The sequence below is a fragment of the Chiloscyllium punctatum genome, chromosome 4 (assembly GCF_047496795.1).
Source record: "Chiloscyllium punctatum isolate Juve2018m chromosome 4, sChiPun1.3, whole genome shotgun sequence".
NCBI classification, from domain to species: Eukaryota; Metazoa; Chordata; class Chondrichthyes; order Orectolobiformes; family Hemiscylliidae; genus Chiloscyllium; species Chiloscyllium punctatum.
The window spans coordinates 35,564,171-35,591,907 of NC_092742.1; the positions used below are offsets into that span (position 1 = coordinate 35,564,171).

At 38.4% G+C, this 27,737-nt stretch overlaps 1 protein-coding gene across 1 annotated transcript in view; it reads right to left on the reverse strand.

Moving 5' to 3' along the window:
• Positions 1-27,737, reverse strand: part of mnat1 (MNAT1 component of CDK activating kinase) — a 182,401-nt gene that overhangs the window by 64,315 nt on the left and 90,349 nt on the right. Inside the window, exon 7 of the mRNA XM_072568372.1 lies at positions 11,114-11,235. Within this exon, the coding sequence (XP_072424473.1) occupies positions 11,114-11,235 (122 nt within the window). The remainder of the gene's footprint in view (positions 1-11,113; positions 11,236-27,737) is intronic.

Here is a 27,737-nt window from a genome sequence, read left to right on the forward strand (position 1 = left end):
TAGCACATGATAACATAAGCAAGCTCGCACTAATAGAACACATTAGTGCAAGTTTTAAGGAGTGTCTGCATAATTTTTAACAAACCTATAAGTTCGTACTCAATGAAAGTATCAAAAACCTCAGCAGCTTAAAAAAGATGTAAGGGTTTATTTAAAATTTGGTTCAATCATTACCATTTTTACCAAGAAAAATTAATCTTTCATTAATAAGTTCTGACTTATATAATATGGTAAGGAGAATACTGAAATCCACAAAATTAAAAACAGTTTTTAGTCATTCCTGTATACACTGGCAAACTGTTAGACATAAAAATCAGTCTGTTAAAATGGAACGCTTGTTACTCACTGAGCAGACAACATAAAAGGTCTCTATTGCCATGCAGGAAATAACTAAGGCCCCACAGAGTAAATTTGAGAATTTTCAGGTGCTGATTTATGGCTAGTATGTTAAAGACTACTGCACTTTTATTAGTGAGTTTGCTACACCACCAAACTGAAACAAAAATTGAACTAGTCATTGGGACAAAGTGTACACAAAGTTTCTCTTTTAGTTGCACAAAACTACACCTGCAACTCTTACTAACTTCTGCATCTCACTGAAAAAACAACACCTAATGATTATATATGATAATAGCTAAGGTGCTAAAGACTAATGAAGTCCAGCATGAAAAACACAATGTTAACTCTGAGGAAAAATTTCATCTGCACACCTGCTGCTCTGTCACTCTGTACAGGAAACCATTTCAGCTCCACATCATAAAGTGGCATAACTCTACTTATTAAAGCATTAATCATGTTCTGCTATATCCAGACCGACTGCCAAAATTTACTGTTACATCACAAAAGAAATCTATTAAGCAAAAGTCGATTTTAACATTTTACAGAAACTTACTCAAAGTTCAATTGTATTTTCTACTCTGTACAACTATTTTCTGTACTAGTCATTCATTTAAAATGAAAGGATTAACAATGCACTGCTTTAAATGGCATTTTACAGTATAATTGATAATTTGGAAATCTTGGATTTGCTTAGTCGCTTCACAAAACTCATGCCAACCAAGAACAGAATTAATACTAAATTTTGTAGCACAGAAAATTACTTATATTAGTTACGTTTTACTTAATGAACAACTATAATTTTAAACGGTATAAACTTGGCAGCACGCACAACCGATGGCAAATTTTTTTCTACGAAATACTTTCTTTTGCAGAACATCTCAAAATAATTAGTGTTCGTATCCTATATGCAGAACCAAAGTAATAATACATTTGTTAAAAAGTTGAATTGTAAAAATTATAAACCAAAAACAGATAGGACAAATAAAGTAAACTATAAGACAGCAAAATTCTGAAATATTTCATTCTAGAAGTGGTTATACCAGCCAGTAGCAAGTTTCCTTACAATTCCCATCTCAAGTGCACCTTGAGATTTTTAGTGACTACTTTCCCTGTGATAGACATCAACCACTATGTGAAGGAACTAGACAGAAAAATTGATGGAGAGGATTGCCCACAATAGATAAGGAAACAGACAGGAACAAAAAGCAGGTTTAAGAAGAGATAAGTAGAAGATGCTAGAGGGATGAAAGAGAAAACACATAATCAGCAAAAAGATAAAACTGATGAGAGCAACAATATTCTCTGATTTACCATGTTTAATGCCATTGGTGTTGAATGGTAAAAAGAATGACAACTAAGTTAAAAGGAACTCTTAAGTTGCTAAATTCAGAAGGCAGTAACATTTAAGATGTGGCCAACGGAGTTTCTAAACCAACTAGCTTCAGATGATGAAAGTTATTGTGCACGTTTCAGTCACTGATCATCTGGTTAAGATTACTTGATTCTCATGAGATCAGGAGTTGTTGTTGCCCGGTAACCTGATATGATTCTGCTTTCACTATGAAGACAGCCATGAGATGTGAAGATGCACAGTTGACTATAAAATGCTCTGAAACTGCTACAATGATGATCACAACTGTAAGTTTTTTTTGTAAGTGATCTAGGAAGCACAACATGTTCACCGTTTGGTTTTTAAAGACAAGGCCAGATACAAACAATTAGGTTAGTTAAACTTCAACAGTTATAATAATATTGACTGTATTAAACCAATCTTTGTTTTTTCATATTTTTACAAAATAATGAAGACATTATATCTCCCTAAATCGGTGGATCACCATGCTTCATTTAAAAAATTAGTAATCACTCTTCTGCATTCTAAACTTCTCCAGCTCGTAAATGCAGTGTCCTCAAAGACGCTAACACGTTGGAGAGAATACCAAGAATTCCAAGAGGATGATTTCTCAGATTCTAAATCTGAAAAGTTGATTTAATTGAATAAGTGCACTGAGAGAATTTCCATTGAAGTACTGATAGGAGCACATTCTACTATAATAGTTAATAGTTATCTATGGCCTTTGACAGAAATATATTTCTCAAACCCTTTTCAAATAAGTACAAAGAAAAGGAATGGTAATTAGGAAGAAGTGATCAAATAGAGTCATAGAGGTGTACCACATGGAAACAGACCCTTCGGTCCAACTTGTCCATGCCGAAAGCTGAGAACTTAAGGCAGGGAAGTCTAAGGCAGCTAAGTATTATGATGCCAATAGTGGGGTATCATGAAATTAATGTAACAGACCAGAATCAGAGAGTTGATTATTCAGGAAAGGTTGCATGGCTGGAAAAGACTATTAAGCTCAGATAGTTCAAAGCAACGAAGAGAAGTGCTGATGAGAAGCATTTTAAATGCCACACCAAGAGCTTCTGTAAGCAAACAGGGCATGGGCAAATGGTAAATCAACAAATGGAAATTGATGTAATCAAGATGTCATGGCAAAAGTTTCAGCATGCTGGAGTTTAGAGGTGTGTCAGAATGGGAAACCAGCAAGAAAGAGATGTACAATCTGGAGGGTATCAATATAAGATAGTCATCAAAACACCCAATGAAGAATTCAGAACAAACTTCTTTTCCTAAAGAGCAGCAAGTGTGTGGAATTCTCCACCAGAATGTGAGTTGTACAAATACATATAAGGGAAAGCTAGACAAGCATATAACAGGGAAAGGAATAATTTATTATGATGGTAGCATTAGATGAGGAAAAATGAGACAAGGCTCAAAAGGAATATATTTGTTGGTACAGACTAACTGTGTCAAATTGCCTATTTCTGTACCATATTTCCAATGTAATCCTGTGTCCTGAACAAGATTATATTGCAAAGGGAATAACAGTAATGTGAAATTAAGCAATTTCTCCACCTACGCCAGTTGTCATATTCTCATGAGCATTTTGAAGAGACTAAACAATACCGGTATGCTGTGTATAGTGATGATAAAAGGCTGTTTGAAAACTTGTACAGTTCAAACACTTAATTTCTACAGTTATGTGTTTTTTTAAAATTAGGTTAACATGATGCAAGCCTAAGTTATTGTCTCAATTGCATATTGGAGGACTTTTTCTGTCATCGCCTGCAATTTAGGGTGGCACAATTGCGTTAATGTAAATTTATACTGTGAAATCTTGAAAAACCTTTTGAGGAGGAGGAATATCGTGATGTTGCGCATTGTGAACTGAGCATTCTATTAAAATGATACATGTTCTATCTTTCATCCAGTACCTAACATAGTAGCACTTCCTGTCAGGCCTGGATGGACTATAAATGTAGTCCTTGTCAGTGATGCCCACTTCCCACAAATAACTAAGAAAATTCCCTCTATACTAGATATTGATCATCAATGAAGGGTTGTAAGCAGGTTTTCTGACAATCATACTGGTAGCAAAAACAAAAGATCAAAATAATGAAAAATATTGGATAACATACTCCGATAGAAATAAATCTGAACTATTCACAGAGAACCCTGCTAAACATATTGCAGCTTAACTTTAGGAAATATATTCTTTTAGCAGCAACTATCCATTCTTTACCATTAAAGGGAGGTTTAATTTATTTTTCATTTATGAAGTCCACAAACAAAGAATACCATATGCATTACAAGACAGCTGGGTCACAATTTCAATGAGTTTGTTACAGAAATAGAATGTCTACTGGTTTCACAATGCTTAATCACTAGGATCATCCAACAAATATATTGCCAGTTTCTCCTCTTTTCAAAAAAAAAAGCTTAGCCATAAAGAAAGAGAAGATTACTTCTCGTTCCATGATAAATGAAGAAATTCAATTAAAAAACAATTAATGGAAAATTTCAGAATACAAGAGAAGCAAAGTAGAACCAGGGGCCATGAAGTAAACATGTCAGAATAATCAAAAGGATTAATATTTTAAAGGTTTATTGGAGTAAAGGAGAATTGTAGAAAGTGAGTTAGGACCACTGGCAATGGATAATTGTTAATTAGTAAATAATCAGAAAAATGATTATGGCACTTAAGTACTTGTCATCAGTCATCACCAAAAGAAGGGCACAAGAGAAGAGAAAAAGGAAAATTCAAAATATGATGAACAAAGATAAAGTATATGGTTTGCATGCAAAGATTCTGAGGAAGATGAGGAAAAGAACTGCAGAGACACCAGAAAAATATTTAAGGATTGCCTTCATTGATGACACCATTAAACATTTGATTTGGAATATCATTTTGTGATTGCACAGGACTTTGGTGAGACCACTTTTGGAGTACTGGGTATAGTTCTGATTACCCTGCTATAGGAAGGATATTATTAAACTGGAGAGAGTTCAGAAAAGATTTACCAAACTGTTGCTGGGACTGGATGGCTTGAGTTATAAGGATAGGGTGGATAGGCTGGGACTTTCTTCACTGGAGTGCAAAAGGCTGAGGGGTGACATTACACAGGTTTATAAAATCATGAGTAGCATGGATAAGGTGCATAGCAAAGGTCTTTGCCTCGGATAAGGGAGTTAAAACTAGGGGGCATATTTTTAAGGTGGGAGGAGAAAGATTTAAAAGGGACTTGAGGGACAACTTTTTCACAAAGAGCATAATTTACATGTGGAATAACCCGCCAGAGAAAGTGGTAGATGCAAATACAGTTACAAAGTTTAAAAGCCATTTGGATAGGTGCATAATAGAAAAGATTTAGAGGGATATGGGCCAAATGCAGGCAAGTGGGGCTTGTTTAGTATGGGAAACTTGATCAGCATGCACGAGTTGGATCAAAGCTTCTGTTTCTAAGTTGTATGACTATGACTCTATGATTGCATTATGGCAAACCAGAGCATGACCAATTTCTGCTAATTTTTAAAAAATGGAGATAGCTCATTCAGGTAATTAAAGGGAATTACCTTAACACTAATGATAACAAATATATGAGAGAGGATGATCGACAATGATGCCTGCTCTGATGAAAAGCAAACAAAGACTTTCAGTAACCAGAGCTCTTTTCATGTGAACAATGCAGACTATAAGAAGGTACAAGTTATGAAAGAACATAAGAAATACACAGGAACATATCGCTCAAAATCAAACATACTTTTCAACATCACATAACATTTTTATTTGTAAAACTGAACCTCTACTATTAAAGCAGTGCGAGCATAGTTGCAAAATAACACTGGGAAGATAGCATGATTTTTTGAGGGGACACAGGGAGATTCACCAGAATTATTCTAGAAATAGGGAGAGTCAGTACATGAAGAGTAATTAGAGAAGTTAAAGGGAAGATTTAAAATTGATGAGGGCTTTATTAGAGTGGAGTAAACAATGTCAGTATCAAAAAATATATCAGGTATCACATTGGCTTTTAGCTCTTAGCTCTGACATTACTTCTGGGATTAAAACAGAATGGAACATAAAACATAATAATTCCCCTCAGTTTGTTTGAGGTGGGCTGTCGACTGACAAAACAATGTGTTAGACAGCAATGCACTAGTGATTCAGTAGTAGATCTCCGGGAATATCACGTATCAACATAAACATGCAATGGTGCAGCACTTGCACGAGATGCTTCAAGTGCTATACAATGAAGAAATACATACATGGATTCAAGAAAGAACAAAAGAAAACATAAGGGAAGAGAATGTAAGGGTAGAGCACTGCTTGAGAGACAGGCAGTAAGGAGATTTTTAAAAGTAGGGAGACGAAGTGAAAGGAGCCAGATAAACAATTTTAGCGGACTGGACAGTGATAGCTGAAAAAGCAAACAACAATTTTAAAACAAAGCAGCAAGAATGAAAATAAACTTCACATTGGATGAACAAATAATAATGTGGAATGGAAATCAGAAGATCACTTTTCTAGTTTGAGATTTCCAGATAATTTGAAAATGTGCATACAAGTTTTAAGATCAACAGTTTCTGGTCACGGGGAATAAATGGAGCTTAAAGATGATTGGTGGATCAGGAGCATTGAAAATAATGCAAGCAAGGACAAAACAATGCATTTTGGATTAGAGTCATAGAGATGTACAGCATGGAAACAGACCCTTCGGTCCAACCTATCCATGCCAACCAGATATCCCAACCCAATCTAGTCCCACCTGCAAGCACCCGGCCCATATCCCTCCAAACCCTTCCTATTCATATACCCATCCAATTGCCTCTTAAATGTTGCAATTGTACCAGCCTCCACCACATCCTCTGGTAGCTCATTCCATACACACACCACCCTCTGTGTGAAAAAGTTGCCCCTTAGGTCTCTTTTATATCTTTCCCCTCTCACCCTAAACCAAGCCCTCTAGTTCTGGACTCCCCGACCCCAGGGAAAAGACTTTGTCTATTTATCCTATCCATGCCCCTCATAATTTTGTAAACCTCTATAAGGTCACCCCTCAGCCTCCAACGCTCCAGGGAAAACAGCCCAAGCCTGTTGATCCTCTCTCTGTAGCTCAGATCCTCCAGGCATCATCCTTGTAAATCTTTTCTGAACCCTTTCAAGTTTCACAACATCTTTCCAATAGGAAGAAGACCAGAATTGCACGCAATATTCCAACTGTGGCATAACCAATGACCTCCCAATTCCTGTACTCAATACTCTGATCAGTAAAGGAAAGCATACCAAATGCAGCCTTCACAATCCTATCCACCTGCGACTCCACTTTCAAGGAACTATGAACCTGCACTCCAAGGTCTCTTTGTTCAGCAACACTCCTTATGACCTTACCATTAAGTGTATAAGTCCTGCTAAGATTTGCTTTCCCAAAATGCAGCACCTCGCATTTATCCAAATTAAACTCTATCTGCCACTTCTCTGCCCATTGGCCCATGTGGTCAAGATCCTGTTGTAATTTGAGGTAACCCTCTTCGCTGTCCATGGCACGTCCAACTTTGGTGTCATCTGTAAACATACTAAGTGTATCTCTTATGCGCGCATTCAAAATATTTATGTCCTATACAGCACCGATCCTTGTGGCACTCCACTGGTCACAGGCCTCCAGTCTGAAAAACAACCCACCACCACCACCCTCTGTCTTCTACCTTTGAGCCAGTTCTGTATCCAAATGGCTAGTTCTCCCTGTATTCCATGAGATCTAACCTTGCTAATCAGTCTCCCATGGGGAACCTTGTCGAACACCTTACTGAAATCCATATAGATCACATCTACTGCTCTGCCCTCATTAATCTTCTTTGTTATTTCTTCAAAAAACTCAATCAAGTTTATGAGACATGATTTCCCACGCACAAAGCCATGTTGACTATCCCGAATCAGTCCTTGCCTTTTCAAATACATGTACATCCTGTCCCTCAGGATTCCCTCCAACAAATCGCCCACCACCGAGGTCAGGCTCACCGGTCTATAGTTCCCTGGCTTGTCTTTACCGCCATTCTTAAACAGTGGCACCACGCTTGCCAACCTCCAGTTTCCCGGCACCTCACCTGTGACTATCAAAGATACAAATATCTCAGCAAGAGGCCCAGCAATCACTTCTCTAGCTTCCCACAGAGACCTAGGGTACATCTGATCAGGTCCTGGGGATTTATCCACCTTTAACCGTTTCAAGACACCCAGCACTTCCTCCTCTGTAATCTGGACATTTTGCAAGATGTCACCATCTATTTCCCTACAGTCTATATCTTCCATATCCTCTTCCACAGTAAATACTGATGCAAAATATTCATTTAGTATCTCCCCCATTTTCTGTGGCTCCACACAAAGGCTGCCTTGCTGATCTTTGAGGGGCCCTATTTTCTCCCTAGTTACCCTTTTGTCCTTAATATATTTGTAAAAACCCTTTGGATTCTCCTTAATTTTATTTGCCAAAGCTATCTCATGTCCCTGTTTTGCCCTCCTGATTTCCCTCTTAAGTATATTCCTACTTTCTTTATACTCTTCTAAGGATTCATCCTGATCTATCCTGTCTATACCTGACATATGCTTCCTTCTTTTTCTTAACCATACCCTCAATTTCTTTCGTCATCCAGCATTCCCTATACCTACCAGCCTTCCCTTTCACCTTGACAGGAATATACTTTCTCTGGGTTCTTGTTATCTCATTTCTGAAGGCTTCCCATTTTCCAGCCGTCCCTTTACCTGCGAACATCTGCCTTCAATCAGCTTTTGAAAGTTCTTGCCTAATTCCGTCAAAATTGGCCTTTCTCCAATTTAGAACTTCAACTTTTAGATCTATTAGTCGAAATTTAAGAGATAAATGCAGGAAAGACAAATAGGAAAACATTAGAGAAGTTAGGTCTTGTTTAAGCAGGCTCATTATGGTAGTGTGGTACTACCATTTCTAAGCTTCATTTTCAGAATTAGACTCTGTTGCAACACATGTCAAGTACTGCTTTGTTCCTGGAGTAAACCTGGCACCACAGGCAGGAATTCATGATCTAGAGCATCACCAATAATTCCCATTTATCGTCTGCAATACAAGGCTGGCTTCATTACTGTAGTGGTAGAGTGCAGAGCTGTAATAGTTTCCTGGTGTTTTGGAACAAACTTGTTGGTCCTTTGTCTCAAGCTTACTGGTCTGTCATGATAGGAGACAAAGAGTGCATATACAGAGTGTATATTAGCCAATACTACTGAATTTGAGTTTGAGGATACTTGACACATGTAAAGATATTTCATGAAATGAAATGTGTTTCTATTAAGACTCAGGTAAAGAAATGAAAACTTAATACAGTTTAGTTCATTTTTAACATCTATCCTAAATTGGCTTCAACAATAAAATGAAACCATTGTGCAGGAAGTCAATTCATTAACTGTTACTTTCAAGGCTTGCCCCTTTTCTTCTCTACCTCCTTCATGAGACAGTGCAGTTAAATCATGTGACTGACGCATTTCATTAACTTGGATACTCTCTGCGCCAGTAGGGGGAACATTGCACAGAATCAAAGATCTCATCCTGGAAAGGGAGAACCAAGATACTAATTTGACTTTCTACACTTGTGTTGCGATTCCTGTCATCTGATTATAAGCAATCTTGCTGATGCCTGTTCATAACCTACACTTCACTGCTAACACAAAGAAAAATATGTGGAGACACCTGCAAAGGAGAAACTGAGATTCAGAAAGAGCTTTGATTTTAAATTTGGAAAAGTGAGGGAACGGATTTGCTCCCAAGAGGAGCACTGATTCACATTGAGTGTCTCAGAAATTAATTTGTATGCTGTCTTGGAGAACACAGACAATTTCATTTGAGTAAAAGTCAGGAGGCAGAGTCTGATATACAAAACTTGCTGATGTCAGTGTGGCACCAGGTTATATTACAATCTTATTTCAAAACACTGGATTGGCAGGGTTTTTATCAAATACTCTAAAAATCATTTGGGTTGGTATTGGGTGGTCGAGGACAAGAGAACATACTTGTATCCTTATGAAAAAGCATTTAAAAGTTTTGTGGATTGCAGAGAGTGGGTAGGGAAAAGAGGAAGGAAGTCCTCTACAAAAAAGGGCTTTAGAAAAAAATGCAATCCTGCCACTGTCAATTTTGCTTTCAGTCGCATTGATTCTAAACTCTGGAATTGTCCCATTGAACTTCTGTCTTCCTTGAAGATTCTCCTTAAAATCTATTCCTATGATCAAACTTTTTGGTCATATATCCTGATAACTCTTCCTGTGATTTGTTCTTTCAATATATATACAATTGGTCTGGTAAGTATTTGATCGTTTTACTGTGTTAAATGATTAATATAAATGCAAATGATTGTTGTTCTTGGAGAGAAAAATGTGTTTAGGTAAATTAAAATGATGCAATAGATATAATTGACTTGCCTAGATGATTATGGATCAATCATTTTTGTTAAAATTCCTTTTAAAATTCAAAACTCTTTCTAGCTATTTCTGAAAGGAAGTTTAAAATTAGCCAGAATACATAATGTTTTTTAAAAAATCATTTTCTAATATAACATCCTAAAAATGTATGCATTGGATACAGGACAATATTGGATACAGAATATTTTGAAGTATTTGCTGTTCACAACTATTGTCAAGCTAATTTGTTCTATGGTTTTATCAATGTTTACAAGTTTACCCTTGACATGAAAACTGAGTACAGACCAATAAGGTATGACAAATTTTAAATATGGATGAAGCAAAAAAGTCACAAATGATGATTAATTAATGTTATTTGATAACATTTGTCAAACTTTACTTTGTCTTTTTTTAAAATATACTTTCCTCGCCAATCTGTAATCTAATATTATCTAAAGGTTCACATGGTGTTGTGTTATGTCTGACAACTCGTATGCAGTATATCTTTTGGAGACTTGCTTATGATATCGTCATTATTTCATAGCATGTGACCTGAAAGTATAAAGGTCGCAATGTCCATCTTGATTGAGGGCACTTGAAGCATGACATACTAGTGAAGCGAGCTATTGTTTGTAACTGAATAGCTTAATATTAACCCAGATCTTGAAGTGCCTCTGAATTTTTCAGTACTTCATTAGCCAGATCCAGATTTTATGTTATGAAAACTAACATAAGAATTGCTGTGTCAGATACAAATACCCGGTGGGAAGCAAATGCCCACACAACTAGGTGTCAGATCATATGGTGCCTCCAATTTGTCACTGAAGAATTGAGGTCAAAAGTCAGAACACAGAATTGGAACAGCATAACACAGGATTTCTAAGGATAATCTTCAAAAAAGAATCTTAAAAATGGGCTAAACAGATAGGTTAAATAAAAATGTTTAGTGGGCTTCTTTTATTTAAGCAAGAACTGGACAACCACCAAGAGGGCATAAACTAATTACTTACCCTTGCTTTCCAAGCAACTCACACCCTGGCACTCTCGGTCCATAAGTCTCTATTTGCAAAGGCTGGTAGACATACAGTGTTTCTTCTATCCTTGGCATTGGCTGTAAAGATATCTGTTGACCCTGTTTATAAGGCAATGTAAGTTAAAAGGATTAGTTATGAATGCATAAAAGGAAAGTGAATATCAGTGTTGAGTAGAAATATCTATATAGCTTCTACATCAAGAGTCAGTACTGTTACAGGTCACTTCATGAAAGTCTAGTAAACCAAAGTCCTTACAATTAATTAGAATCATGGAATCCCCACACAATGGTCAAAGTCCATTCAACCCATTGAGTCTGCACAGACCCTCCAAACAGAATCCCATCCAGACTCAGACCCCTACTCTATTCCCATAAACCTGCATAGAGCATGGCCAATCCATTTTACCTGCACATCTTTGGACTGAGAGAGGAAACCTGAACGCCTGGCAGAAGCTGATGCAGACATGGGGAGAACATGCAAACTCCACAAAATCATCCAAGGCTGGAATTGAACCCAGCTCCCTAGTGCTGAGAAACAACAGTGCTAACTACTGAATCACCGTGCCATCCCATTAATTTTCTTAACCAAAACCAGAGGTTACAGCCTAAAAGGACATGGTATCTTCTGTACCTGTTTGGTTACTTGCTCTTCAACTGGACCCAACTATTCTAATTCCAAAACAAAAGCAAAAAAAACCCCAGGGTATTTGATATAAAGATAAAATACTGGAGAAACTCAGTGTTATAGCAGTATCTGCGGAATGAGAAATGTTAACTCTATTTCTTTCTCAGTAGATGCTGCCAGATCTGTGGAGTTTCTCCAACAGTTTTACTTTAACCCCATCTTGATTACTTTCCATTTTAATTATAACTTATTATCAACTACTTTATAATTTAACTTCATCATAATATAGTTTTTAAATAATATCAAGAGTCATTTGTGCAACAAACATTCCAGGCTGCAACCGCCTGCACTAAAAACATCCTTTTAAGTTTCCACTTTGCTTTTTGAATGACAATGTGCACACTTCTTAGCAATTCTTCAAAAAAAATGTAAACAATCTTACATTATTTCAATACATTTTCAGACAGGGTGTGCTATCAATAAATTAATTTCAAGACATAAATATGGAGATGTACATTTCGATAGAAAGAATAAGGAGGCATTATTTGGATAAATAGAATCTGAATAGGGTAGAGAAGCAAAGGAAGAAGACTTACAAACTCACAAATCACCAAAGCATGTCACAATGCAAGTTAATAAGGTCAATGAAAAACACAAACAGAGCACTGGGATTTCCTGCTCTCTTTCTGTTCCAAAAGGGGTAAAATTGAAAAGCACAAAGTTATGTTAAACTTCTTTAGGGTCTTGGTTATGCCATATTTGGAATGTTTTGTACAGCTGTGATTTTCATATAATAAAAATGAAAAAAAAGGCACAATGCAGATTCACAAGTATGATACTAGAACATAGAGATAACAAAATAGTTTGACAAGCTAGATGAAAATTAAACATTTCCTCTTTTAGCGGTGCCCAAACCTATATCACAAATATAAGACATTTGCTAATAAATCCAATGATGAATTCAGAAGCAACATCTTAACCCTAAGGGAGGTAAGAATGTTAGTCACCCTGTTACAAGAAACAGTGAGCCAACTAGCATAAAAGGATTTAATGGAGTTATGTTCCAATTAAGGTACATTAATATTTAACAAGAAATGAAAAACACCTCATTTTAAGTAATCTAATTATGCCATAAGATTCCATGTTTTTAAGCAAAAACAATCTTTATTATATATAAAAGAACTGCACACAACAATAGGATAAATTATTATGCAATTTATGCAATTTATGATGGTTTAATTGCTACTGTCTTGAGTGGATGCTCTGAAATTATCACCTTCAAAATCCAGACAAGTATCAAGCAAGGCTGTGTGATACCCCCCATGCTATTTATAATCTACTTGACAGTAGCTATGCATCTATCAAACTTCAACCGTTGTATGGTATATGCAATAAATATAGCACCGTATGGAAAATTTTAACCTTAGTTACCTCTGTGCCAAAACTAAACTGACCACCACAGACAAATAAGATCAACAAAATGCAGATGACTGCAATGTTGCTGCCCATTCTGCACCAGATTTGCAAACCACTGCCAATCTATCCATTTCTAATGCAAAAAAACTCAACCTGTTCTTGAATGCTGCTAAAACATAACTCATAGCAACCTAGAGATGTTCAAATATTCCATCCTCCAAATATGTTGAGCAATTGATCAGGGACCTCAAAGTGAAGGAGCCATTAGGAGGTAGTGATCATAATACAATAAGCTTCAATCTGCAATTTGAAAGGGAGAGGGTACAATCGGTAGTGACAATATTTCAGTTGAATAAAGGGAACTATGGAGCTATGAGGGAGGAGCTGGCCAAAGTTCAATGGTGCAATACCTTAGCAGGTTTAACAGTGGAGAAACAATGGCAGATATTTCTGGGTATAATGCAGAAGATGCAGGATCAGTTCATTCCAAAAAGGAAGAAAGATCCTATGAGGAGGCAGGGGTGGCCGTGGTTGACAAGGGAAGTTAAGAAATGTATAAAGTCAAAAGAGAAAAAGTATAATATAGCAAAGATGAGTGGGAAAACGGAGGACTGGGAAGCTTTTAAAGAACAACAGAGGATTACTAAGAAGGAAATACGCAGAGAAAAAATGAGGTACCAAGGTAAACTGGCCAAAAATATAAGGGAGAATACTAAAATCTTTTTTAGGTATGTGAAAGGGAAAAATATGGTTAAGACAAAAATTGGGGCCTTGAAGAAGAAACAGGGGAATATATTACGGGGAACAAAGAAATGGCAGACGAGTTGAATTGGTACTTCAGATCTGTGTTCACTGGGGAAGACACAAGCAATCTCCCAGAGGTAACAGTGGCTGGAGGACCTGGACTGAAGGGAATTTATATTTGCCAGGAATTGGTGTTGGAGACACTGTTAGGTCTGAAGGCTAAGTTCCCGGGATCTGATGGTCTACATCCCAGGGTACTGAAGGAGGTGGCTCTAGAAATCGTGGACGCGTTGGTGATTATTTTCCAGAGTTCAATAGATTCAGGATCAGTTCCTGCGGATTGGAGGGTGGCTAATGTTGTACCACTTTTTAAGAAAGGAGCAAGAGAGAAAGCAGGAAATTATACACCAGTTAGTCTGACCTCAGTGGTGGGAATGATGCTGGAGTCAATTATAAAATTATGACACATCTGGATAGCAGTAACAAGATAGGTCAGAGTCAGCATGGATTTATGAAGGGGAAATCATGCCTGACTAATCTTCTGGAATTTTTTGAGGATGTAACTCTGAAGATGGACAAGGGAGGTCCAGTTGATATAGTGTACCTGGACTTTCAGAAAGCCTTTGATAAAGTCCCACATAGGAGGTTAGTGAGCAAAATTAGGGTGCATGGTATTGGGGCCAAAGTGCTGACTTGAATTAAAAATTGGTTGGCTGACAGGAAACAAAGAGTAGCGATAAACGGCTCCCTTCTGGAATGGCAGGCGGTGACCAGTGGGGTACCACAGGTTTTTACAATATATATTAATGATATAGAAGATAGTATTAATAGTAACATTAGCAAATTTGCTGATGATACTAAGCTGGGTGGCAGGGTGAAATGTGAGGAGGATGTTAGGAGATTACAGGGTGACCTGGACAGGTTAGGTGAGTAGACAGATGCATGGCAGATGCAGTTTAATGTGGATAAATGTATGGTTATCCACTTTGGTGGCAAGAACAGGAAGGCAGATTGCTACCTAAATGGAGTCAAGTTAGGTAAAGGGGCAGTACAAAGAGATCTGGGTGTTCTTGTACATCAGTCAATGAAGGCAAGCATGCAGGTACAGCAGGTAGTGAAGAAAGCTAATCGCATGTTGGCCTTCATAACAAGAGGGATTGAGTATAGAAGCAAAGAGGTTCTTCTGCAGCTGTACAAGGCCCTGGTGAGTCCGCGCCTGGAATACTGTGTGCAGTTCTGGTCTCCAAATTTGAGGAAAGACATTCTGGCTATTGAGGGAGTGCAGCGTAGGTTCACGAGGTCAATTTCTGGAATGGCGGGACTATCTTAAGTTAAAAGATTGGAGCGACTGGGCTTACATACCCTTGAGTTTAGAAGACTAAGAGGGGATCTGATTGAGTCGTATAAGATTATTAAAGGATTGGACACTCTGGAGGCAGGAAACATGTTTCCGCTGATGGATGAGTCCCGAATCAGAGGACACAACTTAAAAATAAGGGGTAGGCCATTTAGAACAGAGATGAGGAGAAACCTCTTCATCCAGAGAGTGGTGGGTGTGTGGAATGCTCTGCCTCAGAGGGCAGTGGAGGCCCAGTGTCTGGATTCATTTAAGAAAGAGTTGGATAGAGCTCTCAAGAATAATGGAATCAAGGGTTATGAGGATAAGACAGGAACAGGATACTGATTGAGGATGATCAGCCATGACCATAATGAATGGTGGTACATGCTCGAAGGGCAGAATGGCCTATTCCAGCACCTATTGTCTATTGTCTATAATTCTCATACCTTGACAGCCAAGTCCAACAACAGGCTACCATTGATGAGCAGATCCAATAGTGTATTAGCTGTGTTAGCAAAATATGGCAAGAAAATGTTTGACAACAAATACCTCCAGAGATCAGCGAAAGCAAATGTCATTGCAACATTCCTATACTGCAGTGAGATCTGCACTGCATATCAGCAATGCAGGAATGATAGAGAAACTCCATCAGCAATGCTACTGCTGTACCCTCCAGATTCAATGGGAGGACTATCAAACAAACACATACGTCGTTGTTAAAACACAAGCATTCAGGTACAGCTCCTGCAAGACAAACTACAATGGAGTGGACACCATGTCCAGACAGCTTAGAAGTGTCTCCCCTACCAGGTTCTGAATTCTCAGTTCTCAAATAATTGACATATCAGGGAAAGTCAAAGGAAACATGACATAGATACTATGAAGCTCTACATAAAGCATGGCAGCATTGACACTAATGGCTGTGAAGCACGTATTATTACTTGCTCAAAATAATGTCAACTTATCCAAATGCCTCAATGATGTGACAGAGGAGGAAAGAAAAGGAAGCAATTCTACACACTTGGACGCATTACTTCATAGGATGTCATGCCCGATAAGCTTAAGGATCTTCAGGTCAAGCATCAGCCTGTTCAGCGACATGAAGACACACAGCAGAAACTCTCAATCTCAAGAAATTATCCTTGAAATCGAGGATCAGCCAATGGTGCTATTACATCCTCAGTTTTGCTACTTAGTTTCTCCAAACATTAGTTTCAAAAGATAGATCAATCTTAAAATGATTTACTTCCGGATGGGACATCATAAATATGCCTCCTCTGGAGACTATTTTATTCTCCTCAATTTTTTATTCTCAGGAGATCAAACTAATTTACTACCTCTGGGCTGGGGTGATTTATTAGTTTCTTGTTCTGACTGTCTTCTCAATAGTTCGAAATTAATTTAAGGTAATTGCTTTCTTTTGCCACAACAGCACTTCCTCCACTAGCTTCAAACTTGGTCATCCTCCAGAGTCTGTTCCCCCACAAAATTCAAATTAAGATTAAGTCTCACCTACATTATACATGATGAATGGAAAAATGAGTTTATTCCTCTGCTGACAGCTCAGGTCTAGCTAACTAACCTCAGCTATCTCCCAGTAAGCTGAAGACCACACAAAGTAAAAACTGCACCTTATTCATCCTACGAGCACCCGGATAAACTGAAACAAGAGAACCTCCCTAAACGTCTTCCATATTCATGCCAATGTAGCATATTATTCAAACAAACTTTGAGGTTATTTATTTATCTCCATTTATAATTTCTTCTTTTATTTGAAGTAAATGGATTTTCCAAACTTTCAGGGTTAACTGAATTCTCTTAAACTAATTTAGCTCTAACTCCCAAAACAACACGTCTCTCTGGACTGCTTTTCTTGCAAGGATTACAGACATCATATCTCCATTTCTTTAGCTGAGTACAACCAACTGCTATTTTGTAAACTTACTTTCCAGCTGTTGAACTCTTAAGGTGACATGGTCCCAACACTGCAAGCGTAACAGATTTCAAGTTTGTTTTAGTTCTATTTATTCCATTTTATACTGCTGAACTTGAATTCCAAATATCGAAATTATTTCCTACAACACATGAACCAGATGATCTCAAAAAAGGGGAATATGAGAGGAAAGAAAAAGAAGTATAGGGGATATGGTTAAATTAAGTAGTAAGGAGATTCTCATGGAACTCAAATGCACCGTAGATCAGTTGGGCTGCCCATTTTATTATTTAATTTTCATACTTGTATTAAATACATTGAAACCTTCCAGTCAAATAAAAACATTTATCTTCATTTACTATAACTCCCAGTAATGCCATCATTATAATACCAATGTATTCAAGGTGCATTTGAGTCCAAAGAATTTGAAATACCTCTCAGTTCCTATATAAGTCAATGCAAGCAACAATTGTGACTCATGTTTGTTCAATAAATATAAAAGAAACTCTGGGGAAATCAATTTAGAAAGGCATAGATAATTAAGTCAGTTGGTTTTATTGTCCTGCAATGTTTTTAACATGCAGGTGGCTGCTTTTTTTTGATACAATACATTACGGAAAGGAACAGGCCCTTCAGCCCATGCCAATTCGTAATCCTTAGTTAGGATAGAATCCCTACAGAATTCCTACAGTGTGGAAACAGCCCTTCGGCCCAACAAGTTCTCACTGACCTTCCAAAAAGTAACCTAACCAGACCCATTCCCCTATCCTACTACTTTACATTTTACCCTTGACTAATGCACCTAACCTACACATCCCTGAACACTATGGGCAATTTAGCATGGCCAATTTACCTAACCTGCACATCTATGGATTGTGGGAGGAAATTGGAGCACCCGGAGGAAACCCACGCAGACACGGGGAGAACATGCGAACACCACACAGACATCGCCCGAGGCTGGAATCAAACATGGGTCCCTGGTGCTGTGAGGCAGCAGTGGTAACCACTGAGTCACCATGCCACCCCATTTAGACTTACTGTAACATAAGAAAATGGTTTGCACTGTGATGATAACTCTGTTAAGCATCACCTGCTATGGCTCGAGTCCCACTATGGCAGAATAGTCTCTGCTTCATTTATTGCAGAGGAAGATAGCAGAATGAGACACTGCCCGTTTCAGTGATCTATGTTTCCTCACAACCATTTTCTCAGCCAGCTGAGCTTTTCATTTCTCTTCATACACAAGGCACATGTCAGGAGCGTTATGAAATATTTTCCATCTGTCCAGATGGATGTAGATCTAACAGCACTCAAGAACTCAACTTCATTCAGATCAAAACAGTGTGCTTGACTGACACAGTATCCACCAAATTCAACATTCATTTATTTTATCACCAATGCACAGTGGCAAAAGTGTGCATCATCTACCAGATGCACCAGAGTAACTCACCAAAGCTCCTTTGGCAGCACTCTCTAAACCCATGCCTTCTACCACTTAGAAGGTCAAGGGCAGAAGACACCTGAGAACATCCACAGCAAGTCACACATCATCCTTATTTGGAACTATATTCATGGTCCTTCACCATTGCTGGGTCAAAATCCTGGAACTTCACTCCTACCAGTACTGTGTTGTCCCTACACCTAAAGGACTATAGCAGTTCAAGAATGCAGCTCACCTACACTTTCTCCAAGACAATTAATGCTGATCTGTCCAGCAACACTTGCATCCCATAAATCAATAGAAAACACAATATACGTTAAGAGATGGGAAAATGGGGTTTAGTAGTTAGTGATAATGCCACTAAACAAGTGGCCCAGGCTAATGCCCCAGGGAGCAGGTTGAAATCCTACCACAGCAGCTGCTGGAATTTAAAATTAATCAATAAATCTAAAATACAAAAACTATTCACAATAATAGTGACCATAAAAGTATCATTAATTATTGCAAAACTCATCTGGTTCATCAGTATCTTCTAGAGAATGGAATCTGCTGTCCTTACCTGGGTTTGGGCTACATGTAGCTCCAGACTCTCATCAATATGCTTGATTCTTAACTCCCTCTGAAATGGCCCAGCGAACCAGTCAGTTCAAAGGAAATTTAGGTAACGAAACAAAGGCTAGTCATGCCAATGATACTCACATCTCATGAAAGAATAAAGTACTGTAGTATAGTGTTTAATCTTGAGATATTAGTCATGAATTTGAAGAAAGTGTTGTTTCTATAATGACAGCATTATAGCTTGTCACATGCAATGTATTATTCTGTTGGCAAAATGGAAATGTGGAAATCTCGGGGCACAGTGGGTCACATCCTCTGGGCCAGAAGCTCTGGGTTTGAGTCTCACTACAGGTTTTGATGGCGATGGAAGGTCTGTTAATAACACCACCAAACAGACTGATTGTCAACCTGCAAATCTTTTCAACATACCTAGACAGTAAGAGCGGATGGAATAGCCATTCTTGATACAGAGTGGCACCCCTCAAGCTGTAGCCTCTGGCTTTAGCCTTGTGACATATTCCAGGAAAAACAAGATACAGCAAACAAATGAAAGCACGTACTTTGCTTGGCGCATGAAGTGCCACACATGGGAAATTTTCTTAGACTAAAGAAGAAATATGTACAAATTCTAATTCCTCTTTTAAGGCTACATGGTATAATATTCTATATTTTGAGGTCAATTATAAGCTCATTCCTTACACATTTACCAAGATTTGTTAGAGAATAATGATTTTTCTGCAGATTTATTAATAATTGCAATATCTTAATGGCTCAAGTTTCTCTAGGTTGGCAGGTGCTCATGGATTTCTGAATACTCTCAAAAGTCACAAAACTCGTAGCAAATCTCTAGCTTTACTTCCCCTTTCTTCCTATTTAAAAAGAAGATGCTCACTGCTTGTTCTGACGACAAAACCTTGAGAATGTACTCAAAAATAAAAGGAAACCAGATAATGTTTGAGAATGTTTTAACGTATATGATGCCTCTCAAATACGTTTTAATAGTAATACAGTGGTGCCTCAGAATCCGAATTTAATTCATTCCAGGAGGCTGTTCAGATTCCGAAACTATTTTCCCCAGAAAAAATAATGGAAAGTGAATTAATCAGTTTCTGGACCCAAAAAAAAAATCTTCAAGACACTTTTAACTGCAAATACACATGATTAAGGTAAAATGAGTAAATGACCTAAATATCAAGTAATAATAAGAAAAGCAAGAAATAAATGTACTAACATGAAAATAACTTCATTTACCTTAGTGAGGAGTGCTAATGGTGAATGCACTTATTTGCTTCACTGCTCTTCTTGGGTGCCATGGTGAATGCACAAGGATGATAATTTTAAAAAACAGCACAAATCAAGGTGAAAATACAAGGTAAACTAATGATGGACACACGAGAGATGCTTTCACGACTACTTCCTGGGACAAACTGAACAATGTGCGACTTGAACAGTACATGGTGTTCGGATTCTAGGGCAAAATTTTCTCGAAATAAGTGTTCGGATTCCAAGTTGTTCGAACAATAGGGCGTTCAGATTCTGGGGTCACCACTGTACTTGCTCAGGAGAAACAAACTGATGTTGAAATATTTCCATTATACACATTTTTAAGAAGTAGTTTAGAGGGAAATTTCACTTTTGGTCAATATAATCATGATAGTTGGAGGGCTATGAGAAAAAGGCAAGAGAGTGGGACTAGCTGAGATGCTCTTGGCAAGAGGTAACAGGCACAGCTGGTTGAATGACTTCCTTCTGCATTATTGCCAATCTTTTATTCTACAATTACACTAGACTGCACGGTGGTTACCACTGCTGCCTCACAGTGCCAGGGACACGGGTATAACTCCCTCCTCGGGCAACTGTCTGTGTGGAGTTTGCACATTCTCCCTGTGTCTGCGTGGGTTTCCTCCGGGTGCTCTGGTTTCCTCCCACTGTCCAAAGATATGCAGGTTAGGTGAACTGGCCATGCTAAATTGCCCATAGTGTTAGGTGTAGGAGAATGGGTCTGGGTGGGTTGCTCTTTGGAGAGTCGGTGTGGATTTGTTGGGTCAAAGGGCCTGTTTCCACACTGTAGGGAATCTAATCGATACACCTGAAATTTACTCAAAGCTTGCTGCTTCTTTTTTATGAGGAGTTTAGCTACATGGGAGACCAATTATAGCTTAATACTGGTTAAGCTTGATTACTGGCTCTCTCAGTTAGTCTAAGTAAAAGCCAGACCAAATCTCAAAAAAACAACAAGACACTTTGAAAAGGTAGAAAGCCCTTTAAGTTATTAAATTTTGATAATTTTCAGGTGGGCAAAATATACTATACAGGTGGGATTTACACATGGATGTTTAACTAAGTTACGCATATTTAATTGACACAGGTGGATGAGGACAAGGAGAAATTTATATGATGGTTTTCAACTAATAGAGCAGGCATATGTAGCAGCTGCAACAGAACTGTTCAGCAGAATGTTTTAGGGAGTCAAGAGGGCACATTTAAGGTATCAAAATAGTTGCCACCAACAAACGAGCATTAACTTGCTCCCAATTTGCACAAAATTTGAAAATTAAAATAATTGATAAAACTGTATTTTAGTCCACCAACTGTACACTATTCGGCATGTTTACCTCGAACACATTTTCCTAATCATATCCCTATCACAAAACAACAGATGCATGAAGAACTTTGTTATGATCTCAGCTGAAGTTATCACAGACAAATCCGATCCTATATCAGACGCGCATAAGACCAGAAAATGGAGGAGCAGAAGTAGGCCATTCAGCCCATTGAGTCTGCTCCATCATTCAATGAGATCGTGACTGATCTGATCATTCTTGACTATACTTGTCTGTTTTTCCCCCCATAGCCCTCAATTCCCTTACTGATTAAAAATCTATCTCAACCTTGAATATACTTAACAACTGAGCCTCATGTCAGATACAAATCCAACTGCAGCTGAGACTTCTGCAAACTTGAAACCAATGATTATTACCCCTTAGCCAAAAAAATTCTGGAACCTCTTAGCTGATAGCTAATGTTTCCTCTGTTTGTAAAACTCAATGAAAACAAAATGCCATCACTCAAAGTCTCTCATACTTTTTAAATCATCATGGCTACAAAAATACTGACAAGTTACCCATTAAACCCATTTATAAACACAGACTAAACCCATTTACCAGTAGTGCTAAATCCAAACTCTAAAATAAACATTATTAAGTTACATATAAATCATATACTTTACATCACAACACACCTGTAAAGTTTTCTTCAAATCTATATGGTATCGTTCTGATGTGCTTTAGATTGGATTGGATTGGATTACTTACAGTGTGGAAACAGGCCCTTCGGCCCAACAAGTCCACACCGCCCCGCCGAAGCGCAACCCACCCATACCCCTACATCTACCCCTACCTAACACTACGGGTAATTTAGCATGGCCAATTCACCTGACCTGCACATCTTTGGACTGTGGGAGGAAACCGGAGCACCCGGAGGAAACCCACGCAGACACGGGGAGAACGTGCAAACTCCACACTTCTGTCATAGGGATCCAAATGCACACAGTATTCTGCTGTGATCTAACCAATGTCACTTCAAAATTCTTCACTTTGCTTTTATACTTAAATGTCTTCATATGGATAACTCACATTTAATTTTATTTTGCTCAAACACCTCTCTTTTGGGCCAGTTTCTTTGAGTTACGTTGGCATTTCCTGTTTAGAATAATAGAGGTCTATAGCAGAGAAAATGGCCAGCCAAAAACAACCACCTAACTATTCTAATCACATTTTCTAGCACTTGGCTCATAAACCTACATGTCTTGGCATCACAAAGACTTCTTAAATGTAATGAGGTTTATGCCACCACAATCCTTACAGCAGTAATTCCAGACTCCCTCCCTGCCTCTTGGTGAAAACATTTTTCCTCCTAAACCCTTAAATCTTCTGTCCCTTAACTTAAATCTCTGCCCCATAGTCACTGATCCCTCCACCAAAGGGAAACATTTCTTCCCATCTACCCTATCTATGCACCTCATAATTGTATATATCTCAATCACGTCTCCTTTGCTCCAAGGAAACCAATTCCAATCTATCGAATCTCCCTTCACAACTAAAGTACTCCAGCCCAGGCAACATCCTGGTAAATGTTCTCTATATGCTCCAGAGCACAATCTCATCCCTCCTATAATGTGGATTCCAGAATTGCACATAATACTGTAGCTGTGGCCTAACCAACATTTTATACAGTTTCAGCATAACCTCTCTGCTCTTCAACTCCATGCCTTGTCTAAAGAAAACAAGTATAGCATACGCCTTCTTAACCATTTTATCTACCTGTCTTGCTACTTTAAGGGACTTGTAAACATTCACATAAAGGTCCCTCTGATCCTCTGTGGGTCCTACCGTTCTTCATGTATTCCCTTCTTTTGCCCTTGTGTATCACTTCACACTAATCCAGATTGAATTCCACTTGCCATTGATCAGCTCATTTGACCAGTCTATTTCCTCCTGTAATCTAAGATTATCCTCCATTCACCACCCCACCAATTTTCACATCATTCATGAACTTACTGAGTGACCCTCCTACATTCAAATCTAAATCAAGTTATATAAACCAGAACAACAATGGCTCCAAGACATCCTGCAGGACCCCATTAGACACATACTCCCAGTCAGAAAAACATCCCCTGACCATCACCCACTGTGTTTTGTATTACTGTTGCACATTACCCCATATCAAAGATACCTGACATCAGGACCTGATCAATGTCAAGAAAAGTCCTGCTCCAGGAACACATGATAATTTATGAATATCATTTTCATAATTCGGAACACAAGTATTCCTAGAATCCATACTGAAACAGGATAGCTGTGATACCAGGGTTAACCTGTTAATTATCCCATTCATTAATGCTCAGAATACACATCAGGCCCATCAGCATCCTGTGAAGGCAGTGGTATAGAGGTAATGTCACTGGAATCGTAATCTAGAAGCTCAGGCTAATGTTTTTGGAACATGGCTTTGAATTCCATCATGGCTGATGATGGAATTTGAATTCAATGATTTAATTATCAATTGAATTAAAAGTTGGCCTCTCGACAATCATGTAACTGTGTTAACTGCATCAAAAATCCATAGCAGACTTTGGTTCACAAAGTCTGCTATGGAAGGAATTCTGAAATCCTTAATTGCCAGCCTTGTTTACATGCAAATTTCAGACCCACAGGAATGTTGATTCCTAACTGCTCTCTAAATAGGCCAACTAGCCACTGAGTTATATCAAGCCATCATGATGTCCAAACAAAGAAATGAAACCAGAAGGAACACTAGTACCAATCTATGCACTGGAAATGATGTCAAATTCAGCCTTGTTGACTCTTCAAATTCCTCCTTATCAACATCTGGGGCTTATGTTGGGAAATTGGGAAACCTGCCCTTAGAGTAGTCAAGCAACAGCCTGACATGGTCACACACCCAGAATCATACCTACAGACAACATCGCAGACACCATCACTATGATTACTAGGTACAATCTGTCTAACTGCCAGGACAAACCTACCAGAGAATGGCAATACGGTCATACACAATTCAGGAAGAGTTGATTGAGGAGTCCCAATTTTGACTGTGCATCTCATGAAGTCTCATGGCATCAGGCCAAACATGAGCATGGAAACCCTATATTGACTGTCACCTAACACCTATCCATAGGTTAATGCATCATTACTGCTCCATACTGAACAGCAACTGGAGGAAGCACTGGGGGTGACAAGATCACAGAATGTATATTCGTTGGGGAACTTCAGTTTCCATCACCAGGATTGGCTCTGGTGATTATTACCGACCAAGGTGTTGAATCCTAAAGAATGTAGCTGCTATACTGGATCTGTGGCAGGTGGTGCCACAACTAATAAAGGGAAAAATTTACTTGGCTTCATCTGCATCAATCTACTGTTGCAGATGCATTTATCTGTGACGGTATCGAGAAGAGTGATCACTGAAGGTCCTTGTGGAAACAAAGTGCCAACTTTACATTAAGGTTCCCCTTTATTGTGTTGTTTGGCACTTCTACTGCGCTCAATGGGACAGACTTCAAACAGGTCTAGTAACTCAAAACTAGGCATTAATGAGGCATCGTGGGCCATCGAAGAAGAATTTTATTCACACTCAATCTGTAACCTCATGGTCACACAAAATCATGGAATGCTTACAGTGAGGAAAGAGGCCATTTGGGCCATTGAGTCTGTACTGACCCTTCGAAGAGCATCCCATCCTATCACCATAACCCCGCATTTATCATCCCTAACCCACATAGCCTGCATATCCCTGGACACTAAAGACAATTTAGCATGACCAATCCATCTAATAATATTTTAGACTGTTGGGGGAAACCTGTGTAAACACACAGACAAAACGCAAACTCCACATAGACAGTCACCCAAGGCTGGAATCAAACGCTGGTCCCTGGCATTATGGGGCAGCAATGTTAATCACTGAGCCATCATGCCACCAGTCACTTTACCATTGCCATCGGGCTGGAAGATTAACCGTGGTTCAATGAAGAGTGCAGGAAGCTAGGAGCAAAACCAGGTGCTCCTAAAAATGTGGTGTCAGCCCTATGAAGGTATACCACAGGATCACTTAAATGCAAAGCTGCATAAGCAGCATGCAATCAACAGGGCTACACAATTTAATAAGATATAAGCTCTGTAGTCCTAGCACGTAGGCAATCCACAAATATCTGTATCTTCAACGATGGGGGAGCTCAGCACATAACAGCAAAAGACAAGGCCAAAATATTAGCATCCATCTACTGCCAGAAATGCTCAGTAGATGCGCCATCTTGGACTCCTCATAAGCAGCATTCCCTCTCATTGTTATTTCCTAATGCATGGACTCTGTTTGTGTGTCATAATAGCTTTTTCACAGATTAGAAGGAACACTGCTCAAGGTCTCTCCCATCAGATGTGCTAGTTTTCAACTAATTCAATTCAAAAGAAAATATTTCAAAGACTCCCTGAAGACTTCCTTCATGAAATGCAACTTTGGTGTCAATGCATGGGAGATCTTGTTCAGAAGAAATTAACCTGGAAAAAGCTCCTGTAATAAAGGGACGCAATTCTTTTCAGAATACCTGTCAACAGAAGTATGAAAAAGGAACTGCAGAAAGGGATGTCAGCAACTCTAAAGCCAGAAACACTTATAGACATGCAATTAAAATTGGCCTATCCAGGGTTGCCCACATCCTTAAAAGTTATTTTAAAATCTGTATAGAGAAAAATCAAAATGCTACACATCAGAGAGGTGTAAAAATATTAAAGAAATCAAAATCTTAACTTTTACTGAAGTCAGTGAAAAGAGACTGCTTCCCACTACCTAGAAAAAGTTTCTGAACTGGAAAGGAGAGCACAGGAAAGGTACAGAATGGCAAATGAGAGACAGGTAGAGATGCACACATAGACACGCACACGCAGAAGTCAGTGAAATTATACGTGTGAATTTTATAGTATTTCTGTTACATTGAAATATTAAATTTTAGTTTGCATTTTGTTTCAGCTATAGGTTCACTGCACTGCATATGTACAGTATTTTAGCTTGCACATCTATTAACTAGAACAAGAAAATGTCCAGAATAATTTAACTCTGGCTGTAACAAGGATTTCTATACAAAACGTCAAACTCATTTATGCCATTCTACTTAAAGTAGTAATTTCAAGTATGGAATTGGAACATTAAATGTGCACAATCTTGTACACTCTTCCTAATCACATTTGCAATTTTTGAAAAGCCTTTTCCGTTTGCAATTAAACATATGCATTTTTTTTGCTTCATGCTCAAGACCATTGGGCATATTTACATATGTTTATGTAATTATCTCCAGAAAATGTTTAGCCTTAAATCTGTTTAAAATACTAAGTGGCATGTACTTTTGCAGTCTTAAAAGCACTGCCACCTTCCAAATCCATACTTACCTTTCATGCTTGGACCTCTCAGTCAGGATTCCCACCTCCGCCACAACACTGAAACAGCCCTAATAAAAGGCATAAACTACATTACCTGTTATCGTGATATTAGTATACAATTCTTCCTAATTCTTCTCAACTAGTCTACAGCCCTTGACATTAAGCAGACCATGTTTCTCAAATGCCAATCTGTATTATCCAGATGAATGAGACCGCGATTACTTGACTCTACTGTTGCCTATCCACCCTTAGCCAGAGAATCTCCTGCAATGACTTCTTATTTGGTCTTCAGAGTTACCTCTGGAATTCCCCGAAAAATATGCATGCACCATTCCTACTTTCAATCTACCAATGACAATATTTTAAAAATTCTTTTGTGACATGCTAGTATCACTGGCAAGTTCAAAATTGACAGTGTTCCTGAATTGCTTTCAGATGGTGCTAAGCTGCCTTCTTGAACTACCATATTACATTTGATGAAGTTGCTGTTAGGGAGAGTGCTTCCATGATTGTAACCCAATGACATTAAAGGGTCAGCAATATGGATCCAGTTCCCCACTAGGTAAAAGAAGCTGTGGGTTTAGAAGGTGCTGTTG